General features: G+C 36.3%; 1 protein-coding gene across 3 annotated transcripts in view; it reads right to left on the bottom strand.

Annotated features, from left to right (window-relative positions):
- LNPK (lunapark, ER junction formation factor) overlaps positions 1 to 21,722 on the bottom strand; it is a 95,849-nt gene extending 74,127 nt beyond the window's left edge. For all 3 annotated transcript variants that reach the window (XR_013828628.1, XR_013828629.1, XM_079923667.1), the window contains exons 1-4: positions 21,611 to 21,722; positions 15,923 to 16,012; positions 14,250 to 14,291; positions 13,287 to 13,474 (exon numbers count right to left, since the gene is read on the bottom strand). Coding sequence is in view for 1 of the 3 variants with exons in the window: in XM_079923667.1 (XP_079779793.1) it covers positions 13,287 to 13,474; positions 14,250 to 14,291; positions 15,923 to 15,949 (257 nt within the window). In the remaining 2 variants the exon portion in view is untranslated. The remainder of the gene's footprint in view (positions 1 to 13,286; positions 13,475 to 14,249; positions 14,292 to 15,922; positions 16,013 to 21,610) is intronic.
- Between the last annotated feature and the right edge of the window lie 4,532 nt (positions 21,723 to 26,254).

Consider the following 26,254-nt stretch of genomic DNA (forward strand, 5'->3'; position numbering starts at 1 on the left):
AAATTGTGAAATTGCCTTTGTGTGCATAAGTGCATTTCTCTGGAGACACCATTACCCTCATCATTCTCAAAGGACTCTATGAATCCTCCAAAAGATTAAGAACAAATTAAAAAATTCCTTCTTACTAGGTAAGCATCAACTCTAAAACTTTATCTATTCCCATACGTTAGGGAAAAACATGTTTTACAAATCCAAACCATTATACAAATGTAAGTTGCTACTCCTTCCCTGTTATTTATTTATTTTTTTTGCGGTACGTGGGCCTCTCACTGTTGTGGCCTCTCCCGTTGCAAAGCACAGGCTCCGGACACGCAGGCTCAGCCGCCATGGCTCACAGGCCCAGCCGCTCCGCAGCATGTGGGATCTTCCCGGACCGGGGCACGAACCCGTGTCCCCTGCATCGGCAGGCGGACTCTCAACCACTGCGCCACCAGGGAAGCCCTTTCCCTGTTATTAATATTAGAGGGATCCTCTCTACTAAATAGGATAAGCTATCTGGAGAAAAAATAAAATCTTACCATCAAGTAAATAACTGATAAGTAAATTTAGCTAAACATTGCCTTTCAAAGATTTTATGAAGGTAATTCTTTAGGTCTTGCATTAGTAAGTCATCAAATGATACTAAAAGAATTAAAAGAAAATCAAAGAATGATCCTAATCACAAACTTGTCCAGGTCATCTCTTAAATTCAATGTAAATAAAACAAAAATCCCTTCTCCATAGAGCATGGCCGAATAAGAATACAAACATTATCCATCATTTTATAAAAGAAATACATTGTATCTAAATGCAAATTCAGATAATAGGTATGAAAATTAGTTCTTCACTCTGAAATATATCATTGCCATTCTTAGGAATTAGCCTGCAGGGTCATCACCAGTGAACCCTGTCTCCTGGTATTCATAACTTTATGTAGTTCTCTCTCACCAGTGTTGGTCTGTGTGACCAATAGCATGTCACTTCAAGATTAGGTTATAAAAATATGCAGTTTCCATCTCAGGCCTCTTCTTCCGCTTGCTTTCTTTCTCTCTCTTGGATTACTCGCTCTGAGAGAAGCTGCTATGACATGAGGACATTCAGGGAACTCCATAGAAAAGCCCATTTGGTGAGGAACCGAGGTCTCTGGCAAACAGCCAGTGAGGAGCTGATGCCTGCCAACAACTGCATGTGTGAGCTTAGAAGTAAATTCTCCAGCCTTAGGTAAGCCTTGAGATGACTATAGGCGCAGCCAATAGCTTAACTGCAATTTACATATGAAAAAAGACCCTGGGCCAGAACCATCAGCTAAGCTGCTCCCATATTCTGTCCCTGAAGAACTGTGAGAGAGCATAAACATTTGTTGTTTTAAGCTACTAAGCTCTGGGGCAACTTGTTATATAGCAATAGATAACTTGTACATGTTTTGGGGGTTGTTTGTTTGTTTATTTATTTTTGGCTGCATTGGGTCTTCGTTGCTGCACGCGGGCTTTCTCTAGTTGCGGTGAGTGGGGGTTACTCTTTGTTGTGGTGCGCGGGCTTCTCATTGCAGTGGCTCCTCTTGCTGTGGAGCACAGGCTCTAGGCACAGGGGCTTCAGTAGTTGTGGTGCATGGACTCAGCAGTTGTGGCTCATGGGTTCTAGAGTGCAGGCTCAGTAGTTGTGGCGCACAGGCTTAGTTGCTCCTTGGCATGTGGGAGCTTCCTGGACCAGGGCTCCAACCCATGTCCCCTGCATTGGCAGGCGGGTTCTTAACCATTGCGCCACCAGTGAAGCCCCTACATGTTTTTACATGGTGATGATTTATTTTTATGATATGAAAATACCAAAATAACCAGTACCAGATTCCTACATGTTACTTGGACAACTATCTAAGCACTAAAAAAAAGACACTGGGTATTGTCCTTATCAAGGGAAGGGAGATGAGAAAAGAGGTTAAACATACAGCTCACAACCCTAAATGATCCTTCAACAGTAGAAAAGTCCCATAATATTTCCCCATTGCAAGCCCCCTGAAACAGTGGCAAGCTGAGAGAGATGATTTAGGAAAAAAAGTATAGGGAAAGAAAACTGAGAACACAAGAGAAGGAGTTGCAGAGATAATGACTAAAATTCTGAAGAAAATTAGTAAATTTTCTTAAATGGTATATTTTTTTAAAGCATATATAATTTTCAAAGTGTAAAAAGTACGAGAATGGAAATATACTCCCTTACTTCACAGTAAAACTCACTAACTTCCCTTTGTGGACAACAAATTCTTCTTTTGGTTTTTATCAGAACTACTGGTGGAGAAAATGAGCTATCAAATAATACACATTTCTAAGTGTCAAGCCTTCAAGACTTGAAAAGGTAGAATATAATAGTTAGTTATTCCTTAAGGCTAAATTAAATGAAATTCTTTTACATAATTCTTTAAAATAAAATTTAGGAAAAGAATTAAAGTACTTCAGGAATATGTGTTCTACTTATCCCAACAAAGATGTTGCTCTCCCAATAATTAAATATAATTTATGAAAATACAGCAACATGTTTTGTGAAGATGTTAAAGATACTACTATTGACTCCTACTTTGAGAATACTGGCATAATCTCCATTTCCCCCTTCTCTTCGTAGAAATCATCCAAACAGCAAGGAGACAAAAACAAAAACACAAATCCCTTTTCTGATAAAATTAAGATAAGCTAAAACTCAACCCTCAAAATATGTGGAAGTGTTCTCCAAAACAATGGAGATCATGCAGGGGCTCAAAAGAGTAAAAGCAGAGAAGGAAAACTGCTTATCTCACTAAAAGGTAGGAAGATAAACTTCTCAAAGTGTAAAGCCTAAAACTCATGTTTATTACAGTGAGAATAAGATACAAATGCTACAGGCAGAAACTCCTAAGTTTGGTTCCAACAATGAAACAGAAAAGGCAGGGCTTAAAGAGAAATCACTCAGAAATGCCCTATTTACAAAGAATATTCTGTTTCTATGGCAGCAGGGGAGAAAAGTTTTGTACTATGAAAAATTTTATACACAGTTGCCTAACTCTGTTGGTTGGAGAAGGATAAAAGCTGAACAAACTAACATACTAAATCCTGGATCGTAAGGAAAATTCTAGATAGCCTAAATGTAGGAAGACTTGCCTCTATACTCTCACATAAACCTCTTACAAATAACTGGGCCAAAGCAAAGTAAACATACCACATAGCTAGAGATTTTCTATTTAAGGTATAAAAACCAAAAGCAAAATAGAAAATTAGTTTCAAAACTTAGACCAACATCTTTCATCTCAATGAATGTAAATGAGCTAAACTCACTAGAGCAAAAGAAAAAGACTTTCAGACTGGATCATAAAATAAAAACCAACCCTATAATGTAAACTGACACCTAAAACTGTTTTTGAAGGTTGAAAATAAAACAATGGGCAAAAAATATAGTAGGCAACTACACACAAAATAAAGGTTGTGATCTTAATATGCCACAAGACTGAATTCAAGACTACACCTGCACCAAAAAAAGCTTTAAACTAGAAAAAGAAGGTCATTTTATAGTATTAAAAAGGATGCAGTTTCTTTCCAACAAATAGAGCTGGAGCAACTGCACATCCACAGGCAGAAGAAAGAAAGAAAGAGAGAGAGGGAGGGAGGGAGGAAGGGGGAGAGAGAGAGGGAGAGAGGGAGGGAGGGAGGGAGGAAGAAAGGAAGGAAGGAAGGAAGGAAGGAAGGAAGGAAGGAAGGAAGGAAGGAAGGATCTCAATGTGAACCTCACATCTTATATAAAAAATTGGCTCAAAATGGCTTATGAACTTAAATGTAAAATGTTAGAAGAAAAAGAGCATAGCAAAAAAACAAAGAAGAAAGTCTTCAGGACCTATAGATACAGAGAGGTTCTTAACAACAAAAGCACAATCCATAAAAGGAAAAATTTAAATAATAAATTTGGCTCTGTGAAAAACCCTTTATAAGGATGAAAACCCAAATTACAGACTGAAAAAAAATATCTGCAAACCATATATCCAGCAAAGAACTTGTATCTACAATATATAAAGAACTCTCAAAACTCAACAGTAAAAAGACTAAATTATCCAATTAGAAAATTAGACAGCAGACCTGAACAGACATTTCAATGAAGAAAAGATACAGATGGAAAATAAGCACATAAAAAGATGTTCAGCATCACAGCCATCAGGGAAATGTAAATTAAAACCACAATGAGCTATCAATACACACCTATCAGAATGATCAAATCACAAAATAGTGATAATACCAAATGTTGCCAAGGATGCAGAGAAACAAGATCACTCAAACATCACTAGTGGAAATATAAAATGGTACCTCTACTCTGCTAAAAAAGGTTTAGCAGTTTCTTATAAAAGTAAACATGTACTTACAAGCGCCTCAGAAATTACACTCTTGGGCATATACCCCAGAGAAATAAAAACTTACATTCAGATAAAAACCTGTACACAAATATTCATGGCAGTCTCATTTGTTAAAGCCAGAAACTGGAAACCATCCTAATGTCCTTTAACAGGTGTATGGCTAAACAAACTGTGCTACATTAATGCCATGAAATACTACTCAGCAATAAAAAGTAATTACTGTTACACTTAACATCTTGGATGTATCTCAAGAATATGCTGAGTTTAAAAAGCCAACTTCAAAAGGTTACATACTATGTGATCCCATTTTATAACATTCTTGAAATAAAATTATAGAGATGGAAAACAGATGGGGTGGAAGGGGTTAGGAATGGGGCATGTGGAAGAGGGTTGGTATGACTGCAAAGGGGTAGCAAAAAGGAACTCTGTGAACAATTCTGGATCTAAATTGTGGGTTACTTACATGAAGCTACACATATGATAAAACTGCATAGAAATATAAAACACATACACACAAATGAGTGTATGTAAAACTAGTGAAATCTGAATATGCTCTATGAATTGAACCAGTGTCTATTTCCTGTTGTGATATTTAACTGTAGTCATGCAAGATGTTACCACTGGGGAAGGCTAGGTGAAGGGTCCACAGGACCTGCTTGTACATCTGTTTTTTCCAATTTCCTGTGAATCTATAATTATTTCAAGATAAAAAGTATTTTTTAAAGGATGTGCCTACAATGAAGATATTACAAGAATATTTACTCATCAAATAGAAAAGCATAACATTCATAAAGCAAAACTAAAGGAAATATAGGGAGAAGTAGAAATACACTGTTATTAGGATACAGAAGACCTATATAACACAGTAAGGTAGTTTACAATGATAATATTAAACTCTGAAAAATATATATATATATATCTTCAAGTGTTCATGAAACACAGCAACTGATCAAATAGCATGCCACCAAAACAGGTCTCAATAAAACCAAAGAAGTAGAAATATTATTAAACAACATTTTCTGAAAGCAATATAATAAAACTAGAAATAGTAACTAAGCCAAAAAAACAAACATACAAACACACATTGCCACCTGGAAATAACTCTTAGATTATAAAAACTTAAAAAAAAAACTTTTAAAAAATGTAATGAAGTTTTAAAAATAACCAAAGTAAATACATATCACTACCTATCAAGACCTGTGGGATAAAACTAAAGCAGTCAGAAAAATACCATGGCCTCAAATACATGTGTGGTGTATTGTGTTAAGAAATAAGAATGAAAATAAATACATTAAAGCATCCATTTTGAGTTACAAGAATAAAGTAAGCCTATGGAAAAAAAAAAGAAGTAATTTTTTAAGCTGGTTCTTTGGAAGAAACAGCTAATAAAAACAATCAGAAAAGAATTACAAATATACAAAATAAGATATAATAAGGAAGGAATAATCATAGCTACAAAGAAAATTTTAAAAATCAATGAGACAATGATTACTGCTATTACAACACTATGCAAATACACTTTAAAACTGTAGAATGGTTAACAAAACTAACCTTGGAAGAGAGAGAAAGCCTAAAAAATGAACTGCTATTGAATTTTAGAAGTTAAGAGCTACCCTCTATAAAAAACACCAAGCCCAAAAGATTTCAAATGGAATACTACTAAACCTGTAAAGGACAGATAATGCTAGTACTATTTAAACTGTTCCAGAGCATTAAAAAAGAAAGGAAAGCTTCCTGATGTTCTTATAAAATGACTACAACTAAGAAAGTAGAAATTTTCCTAGAATTCAAGATTTCAACATTTGATTTCAATATTTAATATAATCTATCATTATCAAGAGATGTAAGATGAAAAATCACATGGCTATCTCCATAGATGATGAAACAGCATTTAACAAAATTCAACAATCTTTCTTGATTTAAAAAAAAAAAACTAAATAAAATATAAATAGCTAGAAGATTCCTCAACATAAAATATATCTGTCTCAATCCAAAGTCAGGATAATGCCCAATGGGGAAACATTAGAAGCATTCCCAAGGAACAAGTTAAGGATGTTGACTATTTTCTCTGTAACTTAACATTGTCCTGAAAGTATTAGCCAATACAATTACCAAAGAGGAAAAAAAAATCTGAAAGGAGTCAAAATATCTGAAAGGAGGTGGTAAAATTATTGCTATTTACAAATAATATGATTGCATACTTAGAAACTCTCAAAGAATCAACTAAAAAACTTATTAGAAACAATAAGACAATTATCATAGTTGAATACAAAATTAGTATAGAAAATCGATAAGTTCATATATACTATCAGTTCTAAGACATACTAAATACCCTAACTCACATTCATGTAATCATTCCTGTTGTTCTTTTCTGAATGAAACTGATGCCATGTGAAATGTAAGTACAGCATGAATTTCTGTTAAATATTAACCAGTGACTTGCACTATAAAATTATAAAGGTGTTCTAACAGGAATAACTGGAGCCTCAATAAAACAGAATCATACTTTAGATTCAGTAAACATTTTAAATCCTTAATACTAAGTGTTTTTACTGTACTAAAGTTAAAAATGCTAAAAGTTAAAATGTAGCAGAATACCTAAAACTCAATCAATATAATAAAACCTTCCTCACTTTTACTAAAGGATTAACATTCCATAAACCTCTGATGATTTTTCACCAACCTTCATATAAAAAGGAATTTTTACTTATTTCGTCCTTTCTGCCAAATTTAAGTGCTTTCTTTCCAACAACTATACAAGCCCAATCCAATTTATTGAAATGTTTTTAAGATGAGACTTAACAATATATAAAGCTAAAAATGAAAAGATTACAGGTCTCAATATTTATAACTATGTTGACAATTTTGTCAGTTTATTTAACCATCAAAGGCTTTAGGGAGAATTACCTTCACATTTAGACAAGTAACAATGATTTATTTTGGTATAAGGAACAAGCTTTATGTATTTATTTTTATTATTTGGGTGGAGGAGAGATATTCAATACTGTTTTCCCCCAATGATTTGAAATGCTATCTTTATCATACATAAAAACCATATATAATAAAAATTCCTTTTGGGATTTATTTCTGGATTCTTGTATCTCTTCCTTTGGTCTGTGTCTCTATTTAGACACTATCAAACTTTTAATTAATGAAGTTTTACAATGCATTTGATGCCTGGTAGACCTCTGCTTCTCATTCCGCTCCTTTTTTAGACTTTTCAAGACTATTCTTATGTGCTTATTTTTCCATTAAAAATTATGGAATAAGTGTGCCAAGATTTTTAAAGTATTGTTAGTATTTTTATTGTGATCACACATTTTTAGATTAATTTAGGGAGAACTCATCTCAGAATAGGATTTGTCTTCCCATCCAAGAATAGGATTTGTCTCTTAATTATGTCTCAGTACATAATTTTTTAAGTACAGAATTATATCAAGTGAATATCTATATTTTAATATGAATATTATAAAAGGGATGCTTGCAAAATGATTTTCATACCTACAAAAACTAAGAGTAAATATTCCCCTTGAGTAAATATCAAGAGATGTTCAGATATCTTCTCCTTTAAGAGCCAACTATAGTTGATGGGAGATACTTTGTATTTATTAGAGTGCCATGAAACAAACTTTTAACTTTCCTGAAAAGGCTACAAATTATGTCTGTTAGCTGCCTAGCTGGATTGAGGAAATATATACCACAAACTGGTTGGGAGGAGGGGAAGTGGGAAGGAGGCATTCCCTGACAGTCCAGTGGTTAAGACTCTGCCTTCCAATGAAGGGGGCCCAGGTTCAATCCCTGGTTGGGAACTAAGATCCCACATGCTGCGTAGTGCAGGAAAAAAAAAAAAAAAATTGTATAAAGTCAAAGCTCTAACCTCAAACGGCTTTCAATTCAAGTAGAAAAGCAAGAAAACAAAAAACAGGAGGAAGGAAACAGGAGACAAAACCACCTTCCTCAGTTCCTTTGCTTAAATTTTTTCCCCTCAAATCTCATTTTAAGAGGAAAACACACATACACACGGAAAGAAAATATGGCCAAACCCTCTGGGAAGGTTAACATTTTATGCTAATTGGTCTCTGAAATGACCTTATAGAGAATGGAATTTCTAGAAAGTTATTATTTGTAAGAATAAGGTATCCAGGAATAAAAGTTTGTAAGATTGCTTGCAGAGTCAGTTAAGGGTAGAGACAAAGTCTATGGTTGTTCCTTCTTAGAAAATGAGCCAACTCCCAAGATAATGCCTATCTGCCAGCATAATGCAGAAATACAAAAATTTAATGTAAACCAAACCTTCCCTCACTATGGAGCACAATCTTAATAATTCCTATGAAATCAGTTCACCATAATTTCAGTTTCAGTAACAGCTGAAAAGATCAGAGAGATATAAATATATTATCAAATCTGAAAAGCAGAAAACCAATAGACTGGAATCTCACCAAGTTCCTCCCTATTACATCCTAAAAAGAAGACAAAATAAAATCTCAAATCTTCTCAGGTATTGATATTCTACCAAAAAAGATAATTTGGGAATAGTTATGATTAGGCAATATATGCTCAGTCCTGAATCCATGACCTCTCTGCCAGTAAAAGCATTTGGGAAACTGGGAATGCAGAGACAACAGTCGCTTTTTGTCATTGTCAGGTAGATTTCTAAACTTTATAATTAATGTAGACAGTGATGAGTAAAGCAATACCTTTTCTTGCTCCTTCTGCCTCCATTTCTTTAAGCAAACCCTGGTCTAGACATCAAAACTTTGTTTCCAAAGAAAAAAAGTCCAGCGGTAAGCTTGAGCGAGAGCTTACATTACACACAAAAGGCAATGTCCTGTGGTAAGTCTTCTTTCTGTTCACCACAACATCCACTCTCATGTTGTTGTATTCTATTTCATGCTTTTTTGATTGTCATCAATCAGAAGGACAATTCTATTCTTTGTTGGATAACTGGTCTATGCTTCCAAAAGTGAACAACAGCTCACTGAAATAGAAACTGCAGCAGTTGAGAACCAGGTCACAGATGTGAATGAGACAAAGTGAGAAATGGCTCTGAAGCTTAACAAGCCAAGAAATACTAGATGCAGATGATGCAGAACAGGCAGAAGGACACAGTAAGGATAACAAAGCTTCACACTCAAAAGAGTGGAAAGATCAAACTGAAGAAATAAAAAACATTTTTAAAGAAACTAAGTTTTTTTACTTTTTTTTTTTTTTTGCGGTACACGGGCCTCTCACTGCTGTGGCCTCTCCCGTTGCGGAGCACAGGCTCCGGACGCGCAGGCTCAGCGGCCATGGCTCACGGGCCCAGCCGCTCCGCGGCATGTGGGATCTTCCCGGACCAGGGCACGAACCCGTGTACCCTGCGTCGGCAGGCGGACTCTCAACCACTGCGCCACCAGGGAAGCCCCAGTTTTTTATACTTTTAAAAACAATTAGTATATGATTTATGTGCAAAAAAACAAACGAAAAAAATCTTCTGAGTCACAATAGCCAATCACAATCTGTGCTTAGGCATTAGAATTAGCACAGACAGTTCCCTGTCAGGTATTCTTTTACAACTAGATTAAAATCTTCTATAATCAGAAAATCAATTTTTATATGGAAATGGATGTCAAATGGAGTTTTTTTAAGTATTTAAAGACATTTAAATCAACTAAACATCTCACACTTATTCCCTTTCTAAATTTTTCTCCCTTCTTTTCATAAAAAAAAAATAGAAGGTTAAGAAGGGAAAGGGGCTCTGCATTATGAAATCTGAGACTACACCTGGGATAAGAAGCATTCCAAAAGATTTCAAAAGAGAAGAAACATTTTTTAAATGGCAGAGACAATTATTTTGTAATATGCATGTACTTGATTTTTGGCTCTTTACCTACGTACAAAGTTAAAATTGTATCAGCACCAGGAGTTCCTAAAGACTAAACCAAAAATGTTTACTATAGTAGTCCCAATGAAAAAGATCCTACCCCACCCACCAATGTCAAACCAAAAAACCTAAGCATCACCCTGATTCCTCCTTTTCCCTTACCTTCCATTTCCTCCCATCAAGTTGTCTCAGTTTTACTTCCAAAATATTTCCAAATCATCTGTTCATCTCTTCTGCCACTGGGCAGTCCAATCCGTCTTCATTTTTTATTAAACTTCTACAACAGCCTCCTAGCTGATCTCCCGGTTTCTATTCTTGTCCTCCTCTTACTCCATCTCCATAAAACATCACACATGATCTTCTTAGATCTCATCATGCCATTCTTCTACTAAAACCTTTACACTCTTTCCATTTCACCCAAAATAAAATTCAGACTCCTCTCTGTGACCCTCCATGACCTAGATTGTGCAAGCTCACCTTGCATCACTCTTCCTCTCCATCACACACTCCAGATATACCTATGTTTTTGACCCTCGCATAAGTCACTCTCTCTCCTACTTCACAGACTTTGCATTTTCCGTTCTTTCTTCTTGGAATTTTTTTTTTTTAATTTGAAGAACACACTGATGGAAAAAATTCTAACAATACCAAAAAAAAGCATGTGGAAAGAAACGACTACTTAAAATTCCAACACCTGAGAAAATTACCATTATTATTTTGAGGATAATCTTTTCCTATATCTCTCTATGGATATATGTGCCATTACACACTGTATATATAAATACTCTTCCACATATTCCAACTCTTTCCATACTGGTTCTTTCTCATACTTTAGTTCTCAATTCAAATACGTCCTCAAAAGAGGCCTTCCAGGACCATCCTAAAGCATCCTATTCTTCTCTATCACATCACCTGTTTATTTTCTTCATTGCACTTATCTCTCTCTAAATTAACTATGTTTGTTTACTTGTCTCGTTTTTTGTCTGTCCAATCCCAACTGAATGTAAGCTCCCTACTTTCTCAATCACAACAGGCTAGCCCAAAACCTAACACATTGCAGGTGCCAAATATTTACTGAATGAACAGATGATGGCTTTGACTAATATTTATAAGCTGCCAAATCCTAAATTTATATTTCCCATTCAAATTTCTCTCCTGAGCTTCATAGTCATACTTAACCATCCCACTTGGCAGCTCTATCTGGATAGACCATAGGTATTTTGGTCTCAGTGGGTCAACTACCTGCTCCTCCTCATGTTGTTCCCTATTTAGATGAATGATGCTACCATCAACCAAATTTCCCAAGCCATGAACTTGAATTTTATCCTTGACACAATTCTTCCTCTTCACCCCACATTTAACCAATCACCAAGAGCCTCTCCATATTACCTCAATTCTACCTCTTAAATCTCTTCAACCCATCCACTTCATTCAGCCCATCTGTTTCTCTTCAATGCTGCTACCACCACTCAAGTGCAAATCACCATCAATCGTTTCTCCCCTAGACAACTACGATAACCTTCTAACTTGCTGCTCCGGATCCATTCTTACTCCCCTCTAATTTACTCTCCATGCTGTAGCCTCAGTGGTATCTTCAAGATAATGATATGATCATGTCATACTCCTTAAAAATCTTCAGTGGCTTCCCACTATTCTTAGATTAAAACCTAAAATCCTTATCATGGACTATAAGGCCCACAAGAAATATCCTTCGTCTAACTATCCAGACTTTTCTCCATAATCCAGTCTTTGGCCTTCTTTCAATTCTTTAAACCTACCATGCTCTATCCTCCTTCAGAGTCTTCAAATATGCTCTTCCTTCTGCCTAAAACACTACCTACCATGTCACACCACCCTTGCTACATATAACTCATCCTTCAGGTCTCACACTCAAAAACCACTTCCTCAGGAAGACTGTGGTAGGCAGAATTCTAAAGATATCCCCCTCTCTCTCCCCAAGATTTCCATTCTCTGGTTATATTATCAAACAGTAATCTAGGTACTACTATGGAGGGACTTTGCAGATATAATTACTACTCAGTTGATTTTAAGATAGGCAGATTAACCTAGATTATCCTGGTGGGTCTAATACCATCAGTTAAGCCCTTAAAAACAGAGGTTTCTCTCAGCCAAGGGCAAAATAGGAAATCAGAGAGATACAGCAGAAGTCAGCCAACACCCTGTGTGAGCCTGGAAGCAGATTCTCTGCCCCCAGAGACTCCAGGCCAGCTAATAACTATGATTTAAGCCTGCAAGACCCTAAGCAAAAAACCCAGTCAAACTACCTGGACTTCTAACCTACACACCTGTGAAATAATAAATGGGTGTTAAGTCACTAAATTTGTGGCAACAGTAGTAAAGAATACAAAGGCCCTTCCCTGACTCCCATGTCCACTCCAGACTGTGTTAAGGACCCATTATAATATTCATTATACTTATTACTTAATTTAATGTATGCAGTCTAAGATCTACAGTCAAAGGTTCTGTATTTTTGTGTACCATACACCATTATAATCCAACATGCACACAATTGGTACCTATAAATGTTTGTTGATTGAATGAACAAATTTTTCATTCAACTTTCAAAATTCGCAATCATTCTAATCGCAATTCACACCTCCCGTAAAGTGCTGTATTACAAAATATTTCTGTAGTAAGGGTCAATTGCTTTATAGCAGTTACTAAAAAGAGGGGAAGGGTGGGATGAATGGAATACATTCAACATGGGGCAGATGTTCTTTTTGTTTTACAAGTCCTTCCTCACTTGCCACTACCCACAATCTGAAACGCCTACTCCATGCCCAATACTCCTAGGGAGCATGAACATGTGTTAGAGAATCACAAAAGATTACCGTACAGAGCCATTATTACTAATGTCACTGGGTCATATTCTTCAAGTATGTTGGATTATAAATAAAGGTTTAAAACAATTGTTCTACTTTTTAAAGAAACAGTTTTCAAACTGCAAAAAATGCAAATTTATTCACTCTGCAACATTATTATTTCATAATAAAAAGAAACTGACTATATTAAAACTATCTAATCAGGAAGAGGAAAAGTCAACAAAAAGAACATTTTACTTACATTAATGGGAAAGCAAAAAATGGGAGTGTCATGGCAAGTCTTGCTGTAAATTCATCGGGAAGGTACCATAAGTATACAATTAAACATGTAAACAGATAGAGAATTGAAGAGTAGAGAATTAATCTTCCAACCCATAATTTTTGTAATCTCTGATTTTTTTCCCTAAATTCTTCCAATGCTTGAATTTCCTGTGAAGAGAAAGTTATTATGTATTATTATATCAAATTCATAAAGAAATTAAAATGGTAAAAAAATTTTTACATGAGAGGTTATAAAGAACTCTTAAAAATTCAATGAAACATAATACCTTAATATTTTAAACAGAACATAATATGAAAAAGAAAATTAAAAATGAAGTTAAAACATATGAAAAATGTCTATTATGATTTGACAAATCTTTTTTAAATTAAAAATTAAGATATTTAAAAATAATGTTTGATAACCTATCAAATTAGCAAAGATCAGAGGTATAAAATTGGCATCAATAGTCTTTGTTAAGTCAAACAAGTAATAATTCTCCCTGTATAAGGCCTAAAAAAAAAACTCTGACTATAAAAAGAATAAAAATTGAAACAGTGACCCATACTAGATTCTTTCAATCCATTCATCACTCTCAATATTCTCAAAGAATAACCATTTTTTTATGATAGAAAGTATAAAAAGCTGTGAAGTTTGCAAACTGATACAAATAGTTGCAGACTATTTTATAATCTACTTTGTCCTATCTGTAACATTGATTTACACCATGCTGTAGATCAAATTTCATTCTAACATTCACTATTACCTGATACAGACTTCTTAGGTCACTGATAGACTTTGGATTTTAACATTGAAGTTCTCAGGCTTACTCTATATCACCTCTAAATTCCCATACCAGATCTAGTCTCCAAAGTAATATGTACTAAAATAATATTTATGTAACACCTAAAATGAATTAAAACACCCCAGAGCCAAAGAACATACCTTATCTATATTTTCCAGAACCTCTACAGTTGAAGGTTTTGTCTGTTATAGAAACAGAAATAAGAGACAGCATTAAAACCTGTTATCGCTAACTTAGAAACACTTTGACTTATATAATCATACAAGAACATTTTACTCCAAAATTAAGTTTTTTCAATGTTATTAAGCAATATGTATTCCTGTCTTTTTACAAATGAGATTTAAACTTAAATAAAAATTATAACTATAAACAAAATTACACAAGACTAAAGAAATAAGATGTACCTACTTAACTGAAATTTTTAGTCCTAGAAGTACTTTCAACTCTGATAGCTCAATTTTTACCATCCTTAACCAACCCCAATAAAACATACTTTTACTAAGAGAAAATTTGTTTAAATTTTCCTCCAAGAAAAATTTTCTTAGATATGATTATTCAAAAGAATTCTATTAAGTTATTATAAATTATTAATTCTATAATAATTCTATTAAATTATTATAATTATAAATTCTATTTAAAAATTCAAGACTAAATATGGTCTGATTTACTATTGCTAAAAGTTCACTTAGGACTCTGGAGGTCGAAAATCAATAGGCTACCTTCATTCTGAATTCCTAAAGTACTTTTCTGAATATCAGATTTTTAAAGGGCGTCTAACAATACTTCACTATTGCAGAGCTTGTTTGTCAAAGATATTTTTTATATCACCTAGAATAAAAACCAGCCAAAATGCCTCATACAACATTTGAAAAAAGTAATTACCAATTATATACTCAACCATCTAAGAGGGTAATGATTATCAATTCATTGTAGGGCCAACAGGAGTTGTTAATATTAGGTTGAACCATATGCAATTGCTGTTTATGTAGTCAAAACTGGCAGTTTCATATGGTTCAACCTAACAAGAAAGACAAAGGAAGAATAGATAAATTTGATTCTCAGGCAGAACTTTAATAAGGTTTTAAAGGGGGGTGGAGGGTGTCAATGTAATGCCAATCCAAAACAAAGCATCTCCAGCAATAGGTCAAAAACTAAATTGTGTACCAAGTATTGCTAGACTCCATTGTTATGGTAAAAAGGAGTCAAAAAATAAGCAAAGTAGTTGTCCTAGACTACATTACCTCCTCTTATATTAGAGAAGAGCATTGACCAGAATATTTTATATTTTACAGCTCTAAATTTGAGATACTTCCTCTAAAGACTTAGCCAATAAAATCAAACTATATTTTTAATTTTGTTTAACCTATTAATTCCTAAAAGTATACCTAGTGTGACTTTAGTAAATATTTGTGACAAGCTTTAAGCAAAAAGATATAGCCTATAAAAACATAAATATTGTATAGAATACTTAATTTCAACTATCTTTCAAGTAAGATTGAAATTTAGGCAGTATGAAAACAAGAAAAGATAACCATCTGTACACAAATGTATAAACAGAGAAATAAAAATAATTCATAGGTCAACGTGAAATAATTCTGTTAAACAGAGACATCAGACACCTATATAGCAAGTAGAACCATTAAAGTCCAAATAAAAAAATAACTCATAAGAGAAGAAAGAAAAAAATTAAATAGAGTTAGGGATAATATTAAACCACTACTCAAGTCTACACCACAAAGGAGACCCTTACAAATAGCTTTATGTGACACTTTTATATTAGACTAAGAACTGGCTGTAAAGAAAAGTAACTTACCCTCCATCGAGAAAATAATCCACCCATTTTTTTATTTGTAGAAACTGGGCACAATGATAAATATCATCAGTTGTCCAAAGGAATTCACAGCTAGAAATAAAGCAATTATTTTTAAAATTTAAGTTAAATATACAGCATATTCACTATAAAATTTAGATGTTGCAATACTACCCAAAAATACTATAAAATATTAATTTATTTGGACTCCACTTATGTGGAATTTTAATTCAAACAGTCTTGCAGACAGCCCACCTTTTAAAAATTCCTTTCTTCCAAGCCAAAACATATTTAAAAGTGAAAATAAAGTTGGAAAGACTTTTTAAGTAGCAAGGCGTTTTAAAAGTGTATATTCATACCACTTTGCAATTTTCTGTTCCTTAAAGTAGGTCCCCTATATTGTTCTTCTAAGAAAAATTCTGCTGTACTACATTTCTATCATTCAGCTGTCTCCCAACTAAACTAGTTATTTGGAATTAGGGGTGCTCTACAATGTTTAGAATAATATCACCTTACAATAATAGAAAGCCAACAGGATTTTGAGTAAGAAAATAAGGGTTATAAGGTTACCTGTGACAGTGAGCATATCATTTAATGTTTCTGAGCCATAATTTTCTTTTCTGTATATTAAAGTTAATAATACTACCACTTTTCACAGGATAGCCTTTATTATTACCATTTTACAGACAAGAAAATTAAGTGGAAAGAAGTTTAGTGATTCACCCAATAGCTCAGAAGAAACATTACCCAAAGCCACTCTATCTTCGGACTTCCGGTCTGTTCACTACCGTTCAACACCCAAATAAACATTTCTTTCTGAAATTATGTCTACGTCCCTCAAGTTAAACTGTCATGTCAGCTAGCTGTATCTCATATCCCCTTTTTTTAGTTGTTTTTCTATGACTCTCAAATGTATTAAATATTACCATACATATAAAAATGTATCAGCAATATTATATCCTAAATCAATTTACCAGTCAATAGTTATATAATTTTTAATTCTTTTAAACTGAAATAGTGAAAGTATATTTTCAAACTTACATAGTTTTACCAGGTTACAGTTATATACTACCAATGTATAAAACTGCTTCATTTCCACCTAAAAAAAGTTAGGCCATAATTCTTACATTTTTTTAAACTCATAAATGTAATCACAAAATAATGCCAGTACAAAGTAAGTACATTCACTCTGCAATACTATTTTTAGGTTGGAATTAGCATCAGGCATGCCTATCTTGACTTTCTTGGTTAGAGAAGTAACAAAAAGTCTAATTATGAAACACACAAAGTGATTTTTACCAACAGAAATACCTATAATCTGTACTGAAAACTTCTGAAGTTTATAAATGTAATCAATGTTATAAGCCACATTTAAGTTGCAATCTAAATATTATTAATCCTTCAATAGTAAATCGGTATTCAAATTTCTAAAGTGTGGTTGTAGGAAATCCAGGAACTTTAATGAATAAAAGTATAAATTTCTGAGTTAAGACATTAAATAGATCTTAAAACCTTAAGATGCTAAAAATCACCAAGAAAGGTGGCTGGGAAGGGAAGATGAACCACTTAACTTGTATATTTTCTTTTTTTTTTTTTTCCTATATGCGGGCCTCTCACTGTTGTGGCCTCTCCCATTGCGGAGCACAGGCTCCAGACGCGCAGGCTCAGCGGCCATGGTTCACGGGCCCAGCCGCTCCGCGGCATGTGGGATCTTCCCGGACCGGGGCACGAACCCGTGTCCCCTGCATCGGCAGGCGGACTCTCAACCACTGCGCCACCAGGGAAGCCCTGTATATTCTCAAAGTATACATTATCCCATGTATACGATGAATGCATGTGCTATACACCACTATGTATGGTGTATAGCACAGTGTTTTGTACACAACTGACCTACACATTTTGGTTTGAAACAGTTTATAGCTATCACAATCAGAATTTTTAATATTTGAAAGTAATGACAACAATAATATCATTTAAACACTTGGTAAGGACTTAATCTTCTAGCAGGCCCTAAAACAAATGCTTTTCATGAATTTTATCATTTAGATACTACCATCACTCTATTTTACAAATGGCAAAACTGAGTCTACAGAAGTGAAGTAATTTGCTAAGTTCCCAAAGACAGTAAGTAACAGAGCCAGACCCAGTATTTTAGTTTTGATTTTTTAAAAAGCAACAAGTTAGCGGTAGTGGCTTAAGAGATACAAACTACTATGTATAAAACAAATAAGTTACAAGGATATATTGTACAGCACAGGGAATATAGCCAACATTTATAACTATAAATGGAGTACAATCTTTAAAAATTGTAAATCACTACGTTATACACCTGAAACTTATATGATATTGTAAATCAATTACAGCTCAATAAAAAAGGCAAAAAAAAGCAACAAGTTACTTCTAATAACTCAAAATCAGAAATTAAGTCTTTCTGTAGATTAGATTGGAATATTTATATATAAAACATATAAAAGCACCTCAGACATTCTCAAATAGCTGGTAAACAGAGCTACTGAAGTGGAAAGTCATAAACATAGGACACAGGGTTAGTACAGTTTATCATATAGCCCAATTCCTTCATTTGCTTAAATCTGAATGCTTAAATCTGCATGGAAGAGAAGCTAAATGACATGCCAAAATCATGCAGGTCCAGCTAGGGGCAGAACTGGTGCTAGAAGTCTGCAAGTACTGCCTCTACTTGTTTACTGCACGTCACTTTTAAAATTCATGTAATATGAAATGTATGCATAATATTACAATTAATACCAACTTTGACATCAATTATTTGCTTGGAGAATTGTTTTGATGTTAATGAAACAAATTACATAAGATCCCTGCAGCAGAGAACTGTGCTTCTAAATTTGTCCTCTAGAACAACACTATGGTAATAGTCATTAAATGCCATATTCATCCTTTCAGGTTCATAATCAAAAACCCAATCAACCCTCATTGTCCCAACTTTTTTTCTATCAAATTCTGGTATTTGTTAGGGACGCCTGATTTACTATAATACACATGTATAAGTAGTACTTTCCAACAGATACGAAAGCATAACAAAATTAAATAAATCAACTATTTCTCTACAACTTTAATTTCATACCTCTTCTATTTCCAAACACTTTTTCCCTCCTTGCCACCTGAACATCTTAACTCCAATTCCTGTGGCCCATTACTATGAAACCTTGGGCAAATAAATAAATTAACCTCTCAGTTACTCATTATCTTCATCTGCAAAAGAGCGATAGTTAAGAACCCTCTCAAATGTTGAAAAGCTTAAACAACATAATGTATTCTAAAGTACTTACAACAGTGCCTGAAACATACTAATTTCTCGATACAAATGGTTGTTTTTACTGCTGTGGTTGCTGCCCTTTTCTAGTCCATCTCTGCTTCCTTTCAACACATGGAAAATACATGGGAATCAAATAACTAGCATTTCTTTCTGAAGCATAAATCAATTTGCTTGCTCTTGAGTGGACAGATTGTTCAATCTCAAGTGGCCTGTTCCAAGAAATCTTCCGTGAACGTGTATAAAGAGTCTCTTTCCACTCTGCTATCACTACGGGACCTGACATGACCTTAAGAGCTGGGTGCATCTAATGTGTTTTTCACTAAATAATAACACCCACCATATTACTTGAATGTTTTCTATTAACTGCTATTCACACTCAGGTTTAGGTGTCAGAATTTGAAATCTTGGGATGTGTTATTCTTAAATTTTGAGCTTACTTCAAGTCATATTGAAATAATGGAATAAAAAAGGTCTTGATTCAAAATATGACTCAACCACATACTAGCTACGTGATCTTGTATAAACTAAACTCTCTAAGCCTCAGTTCAGCATTTGTAAAGCGGTGAAAATATCTACATCTACACTTCACAGAATTGCTGCATGAGTTAAATGAAATTATATATCACTTGGTAATGAAATAAGTGTATAATAAATTATAGACATTATTACTACTATTACCAGAAAGCACATGTAGTACGGCAATACTTCTCATATGGAACACATTTCTTTCTAACTTCTTATAAAGAAACTGTTTCATAATTTTAAAATTGGAAAATAAAGCTAGTTTGTATTTTAACTAAAATTGTATTGCTCTCATTTTCTCCAGTATAAAAAATAAAACAAAATACTCTGAAGACTCTTACATTAAAATAAACTTTAACAGCAAAGGAAGTTTAGTTTTATGTTTATCAAGTTCCAAACTTAAGTAGAAATTATTGTCACCATCAACAGTACCTCTATAACACACTGGACAATTCAATTTGAGATTAAAAGTGTTTGTTCTATAACTCTAACTTTCAAATATCCTAACAGAAAATACAATTCTGAAATATCCCAAACTACCACACTTATTGCTCAAAAATAAAATTACTGAAAAGAAGTACATCTCTAAAAGCACTTTTATTATACAATGATTAAGTTCTGGTCTTCATGGTAAGTCAATGCTCATTCTGAAATAAATACTACCAAAAAATGACTATTTGATTGTAAAGATTTCTCCTATAAATCATACCTGTTGTAAGCCATATAATTTCTTCCTTTTTTTATTCTTTCAAGTTAATAATATGTAAACACTAAGGTTTTTAACAGCAATGGGTTGATGCCAGTAGATGACGGAGAAACTTGAAATTCTAATTTTAAATGTTTAAAAAAATGTGTTGAAAATCAACTTAGTCCTCCTAAAATGAAACTACGGGGGCTGCTGAAGACAAGAGATTAGCATTCCCTGCCAGTTTGAACATATGCCTAAAACCAAGTTTACTCACATCCACACAAACTGCTGTTGAATTTTGTGTGGTGACAATTTTGTCAATGGTGACACCCAGGCCACTGAGAAAGGAGATGAAAGTCGACACTAGGCACCACAAACCAGAAGCCTACTGGGAAAAGCGGAACATGGAAAATTCAGTGAGTCACAAATTTTACTTAGTAGAGTGAGGGCACCATCAGCAAAACTGCGGGCACCAATCCCAACTCTCCCTCAATCCCCTTACACTGTATTCAAGAATTAAAACTATGATGTAGTTTAGATTTGCTCTTCTCCTTCTGCCATGCCTATGACACCCACGCAATCTGGCCCTTCCCTCCACCCCACCATTGCTCAAAAAAGACTACAGTCCAAGAGAGGCTTCTCTAAGCAGCATACAATCCACGCCCACACGCCTGGGCCGAGCAGCGTGACACTGACAGTTTTCGGTCCCTCCCGATCTCACCAACTCGTGGCGCCTCCGCACAACTCAGCAAAAGACGACAAGGGTAGAACCCACTCAAAGCGATGGCTTAGTGCAGGACTTTCTGACCCTTCGACCGAACAGGGAGGTGGGCCAAAGAGACGATGCTCAGCTCAACCCAGTCACTGCCCCCCTTCCCCGCCCCGAATCTCCGAGAAAAGGCTGGGGAACCAACTCCCCTCGGGAAACAGAAAGGGGTCTCCAGCACTCCAGAGCCATCCCTGCCACTGTGCTGGGAAACCAAGGGGATCAGGGAGCGAGACAGGATCATCACGCAGCCGGGCAGGAGCTCAACTAGCCGCCGCCGCAGAGCTCGTAGGCCACTCGGCATGGGGCGGAGGCGCCCGGGAGAGGCAAGCGGGGGAACCCGAAGCGTATTTCCCAGGGAAAAGCTCAGCGCATCTCCCCTCTGCCGAACCCTTCCAACGGCCCTCATTTTGACCCCTCTACCTTCAAGCAGAAGCGGGCAAAGCCCGGCGCTGGCGCCCAGCTCTGCCAGCTTCGGCCGCCACAGTGCAGCCCGCCTCCAGAGCAGGCAGCAGCCGCCACTGACACAGCGATGGGCTCAGCCAACTTCCCATCAAACCCCGCGCTCCCGCCGCCGGCCAATCGGCGCCGCAGCCGGCGCGCGGCGCTCCCCCGTCACGTAACCGTGACCGGGGCGGGCAGCTGAGGGGCGAGGCCGGCGGTTGGCCCGAGGACTTCTGTCCCTGTGGCTTCTGCGGCAAAATAGGGTGCTCGTCTTCGCGTCTCACAGGTGGACTGTCATTTATTATGACTCTTAACAGTACAGTTACTTCTTACTCCTCCTCTGCCTCCTTCTTTTCTTTTAGAGCCCGTTCTGCCAAGTCTTACAGGCGAAAGAAAACCCCGAAATTGGTTCTGATGGTCCTAGAACGCCGCGGGAGAGAAGAGTGCGCTTGGGTGGAGATGGATGCACTTGGAAAGGAGTCCGCCCTGAAGAGTGCCCGACCAGCTGCCATCCAACCGGCAGCAGAGCAAGTTAATGCTACACCGCTTAGAAGAGACGGGTTCCCAAACAAGCCAGTGGAGAAATTCAGCCTAGACTCCAGGAGTGCTTGAGGCTTTTATGACTCTTGGACGCCAAAAAGGGTCATTTGATATCTGGGCGCTTACCATTGTGTGGTAAACGTCGAATGTCCAAGGATGTTGATTTCAAACTTGTGGATAACAACATAAGCTGAATTTTCTATCTCTTACCTTAAGAACACTCCCTTCACAGGTCCTGGTACTAGGCCCACGAATAAACCACCTAGGTTTTATTTGCCTCAGATGTGAAACATTGGCTAAAGAGTGTTAAATCTCCTAGTCAACTGGGAATGACAAGTCTAAATAACAAATGGTACTTGAACCACACAAGGTAATGTTGGAGAAGGGTAGAGAAACCTCAGTAAAAGCTTTTGTCCCATTTTACCCGTGTGCAAACATTTTTCTATTTTATTTAGTTACATACACATTTTAAAATAATGAAAAGTGTCCATAGTTTTTAAAGAGTATAATCGTTTTAATATGCTACGTTTAAACTTTGACAACCAAACAGGTAAAGTAAGAAAGTGAGCATAGTATCTAGTTGGTAAGAATAATTTATTATACTGGAAGCTACCAGATAATGCACTGTAGAGTTGCTTAACTGCTAAAATCTTTAGTTATAGCTTTGTAAAAGAAGGGAAGGGAACCAAAGTTTTTTCTGGTACTCTGGGTCAGACACTTTATAAATCTAAAAGAAAATGAAAAGAAACATTTCACCTATTCTGGTATGGAAATTTAATCATTTTGTTTTTTCAGCCTTTGCTTTTTCAAAGTTGTTTTTTTTTTTTTAAAAAAAAAAAAAAAAAAAGGCCTGTGCAAGACTTAGAGGCCAAACTAATGGTTGCCAGGGGGAAGGGTGGGGGGGAGGGATAGCTAGGGAGTTTGGGATTGACATGTACACACTGCTATATTTAAAATGGATAACCAACAAGGACCTACTGTATGGCACAGGGAACTCTGCTCAATATTATATAACAACCTAAATGTGAAAAGAATTTGAAAGAGAATAGATAACATGTATATGTTAAAAAAAAAAAAAAAGGCCTGTGCAGTTTTGCAGATGAATCTCCTCACCTGAGGACAATCTCTTTCCTAAGAGAACAAGGAAGAAATGTTTTCTACTTGCTAATGATTTGTTCTCTAGTTTTTTGGGGTTTTTTAATATTTATTTGGTTGCACCAGATCTTAGTTGCGGCTCACATCCTCCTTAGTTACAGCACGCGGGCTCCTTATTTGCGGCATGCATGAGAGATCTAGTTCCCTGACCAGGGATCGAACCCAGGCCCCCTGCATTGGGAGTGCAGTCTTATCCACTGTGCCACCAGGGAAGTCCCTGTTCTCTAGTTTTAATTGAGCCATCAAGATCTACTGTAAAGGGGACAAAAACAGGAGAGGGAAACAGGAAAGAGCTAACTGGGTGCAAGAGATTCCAAAAACCTAATCCTGAGACAAAATTCCCTAGGTAATTGATCTACAAGAGAAGAGATTTGGCCTGGCAAGGGGAGAGAGAAGAGTATTAAATAATTAACTTTTTTAATCCTCCCAGCAACGTTTTAAGGTATCAGTATTCAAATGAAGAAACTGAAAAGTAGAAAAATTATACATATATCGTTGAAGGTAATGCTAACACTGCCTCTGCCAAGTGGTAAGAGTTTGTAGGCACAGTGAGAGAAGACATTAGAAGCAGAGAAATCAGCATATGCACTATATGGCTGTACTACAAGCTACAACGGTCATTCCAAATATTTACTGAGGACAAGACCCTGTGTTAAGTGCTAGAGATACAGAGATAAGTAAAACAGCTGTCCTAAAGCAACTGATGCTAGTGAGAGAAACCTTCAAGAAAACAACAAAAAAAATACAATATAAGGTAAATAAGTGTTGTGGTAGAGGCAAATTTCAAAAGATTGGAAAATCATTAGGCAACAAGAGCCAGAGGGGATGTGGGAAAGCCAACGAAGGTGGTTCTTCAGTTGAGTCCAAATATTCATCCTAAAAATTGTTCTGGAATAGGTTCTAAGGAAGTGAAATCAAACAAGAGAGAAGATGAGCAAGGAAACAAACTATTCTAGGCAAAGGAATTCAAAAATGTCTAATTCAACAAATAAGTGAGCCACATTTATTTAGATAAATAAATGAAAGTTGCAAGAGATAGGTGCTCTGAGAGCTTACATTAGGGTCACTCACTGATCTGGTCAGAAAAGTTAGGTAAGGCATGCTTGAGGAGGTCTCCTGGAAGAGAGATCTGAAGGCTGAGAGACTGAAGAAAGGATAAAAGGAAACAGGGAACATCGTGTATTTTGTCAGGAGTGAACAGTGCAAACCTGAGGGACTGAAAGGAGGCCATTGTGGCTAGAGCATAGTTTGCAGGGAGACCAAACTAAGCAGAACTTGGTTGGCCATACTGAGAACCTTCATCTTTTTCTTCAGAGCAAAGTGGGGAAGGGATATGACCTGATCAGATCTGTGTTTTGAAAAGATCATTCCAGATGCAGTGTGGGAACATGAACAGGATCAGCCTTGGACCAGTTAGGACCTATGGGTCATGGTTAGCATTGGTAGTAAGTAGTTCAAGTGGACTGGGATGGGCACAAGGAGATGGAGACGAGTGCAGAAAATGGAACGATTTAGGAAGTGAAATAGGAGGTCTTGGGAATGGAGTTAGATAAGGCAGAGTGGAATGAATGGGGATTGAGGGAGAGGAAGGAGTCAGAAATGATGGGATTTCTGGCAGGCCCAGTGGGTGGATAACAATGCTCACTGAGGTGTGGGGAACACTGAAGGAGAGTCGGATTTGGGGGAAGATGATGATTTCAGTTGAAACATGTTGAGTCTCAGATGTTTTCGGGACTTCAAGGAGAGATGTCATGTAAACATCTATGGGTCTGCAGCACTGAGGAGAAGTCTGGGCCGGATAAAAAGTATTTTACGGTTTGTAATATGTTCTTTTCCACAAGCTACTTATTTTTTCAAAATGCAAATATTATAAATATTGTGGAAAAACGAAAGAAAAAGAAGTCTCTAGAGCTGTTTCCCAAACTTCCTTTCAAATTACCTGGGGACTTCATTTTGAAGAAAACAAGTTCTCAGGCTTCTACCCTTTAGATTCTGATTATACATGTCTAGTATGAAGCCTCAAAATTTGGATTTTTAACAAGTGCCACCGGTGATTCTTCCTCTCAGTGATTTTCTCTGGGCAATGGTACTCCAGTGCCAGAGGCCCCCTGCATGAGAGTTATCCTAAGTGCTTATTAAAATATAGACTCTTGGGCCCTGCAGACTAAAATCTCTAGGGATGGGAGGACTGGAGAAAGGAAGATGGTACAGTACCAGGTTGTCCAAGATTTCACCATCTATGGCAGAGGTGTCCTAGGCCCTCCACCAGGCAGTTCAGAGAAGAGTTGGTGTCCTTTGTTGTATGATGCAAATGTAGGCAGCAGGCAGCCCTGGCAGGCTGGTATGATAACAGCTTTCCTGGCTTCTAGCCCAGGCCTCCCGCCCTGTCCATTGAAATGGTGCTCAGCCTATTCCAATGCTCTCTTTTTCTGCCACTCCTATCAAACCTCATCCTTCCCTTCCAGGGGAAGGTGTTATGCGTGTCATGCTCCATATACCCCTCCCAGTTCAGAGGTTTCTTTTAGCTAATCTGGCCAGGGTTGGGAGAGAAATACGTTCAAATGCTATGTTTCACTCTCAGCAAAGTTTTTTTTATTCTCAAGAACCTACTTTGTAAGCGTTTTGTTTTTAAAGACTGAATTGTTAGTGTCACTGTAACATCTCTATTTCTCTATGAGGTACTGTAGATGTAGAGGAAGAATCAGAAAGTATGGGGGGAAAAGAGAAGATTAGAATTTTTTTTGGCTGTGCCGCGTGGCATGCGGGATATTAGTTCCCTTACCAGGGATCGAACCCACACTCCACACTCTCTGCAGTGGAAGTGTGGAGCCTCAACCACTGGACTGCCAGGGAAGCCTCTAAAATTATTTTTTGTGATGGGAAATACAGCAAACACACAGAATAGTTCATTAAACAGAATATAACCTA

Source organism: Stenella coeruleoalba (genome assembly GCF_951394435.1).
Source record: "Stenella coeruleoalba genome assembly, chromosome: 6".
Lineage (NCBI taxonomy): Eukaryota > Metazoa > Chordata > Mammalia > Artiodactyla > Delphinidae > Stenella > Stenella coeruleoalba.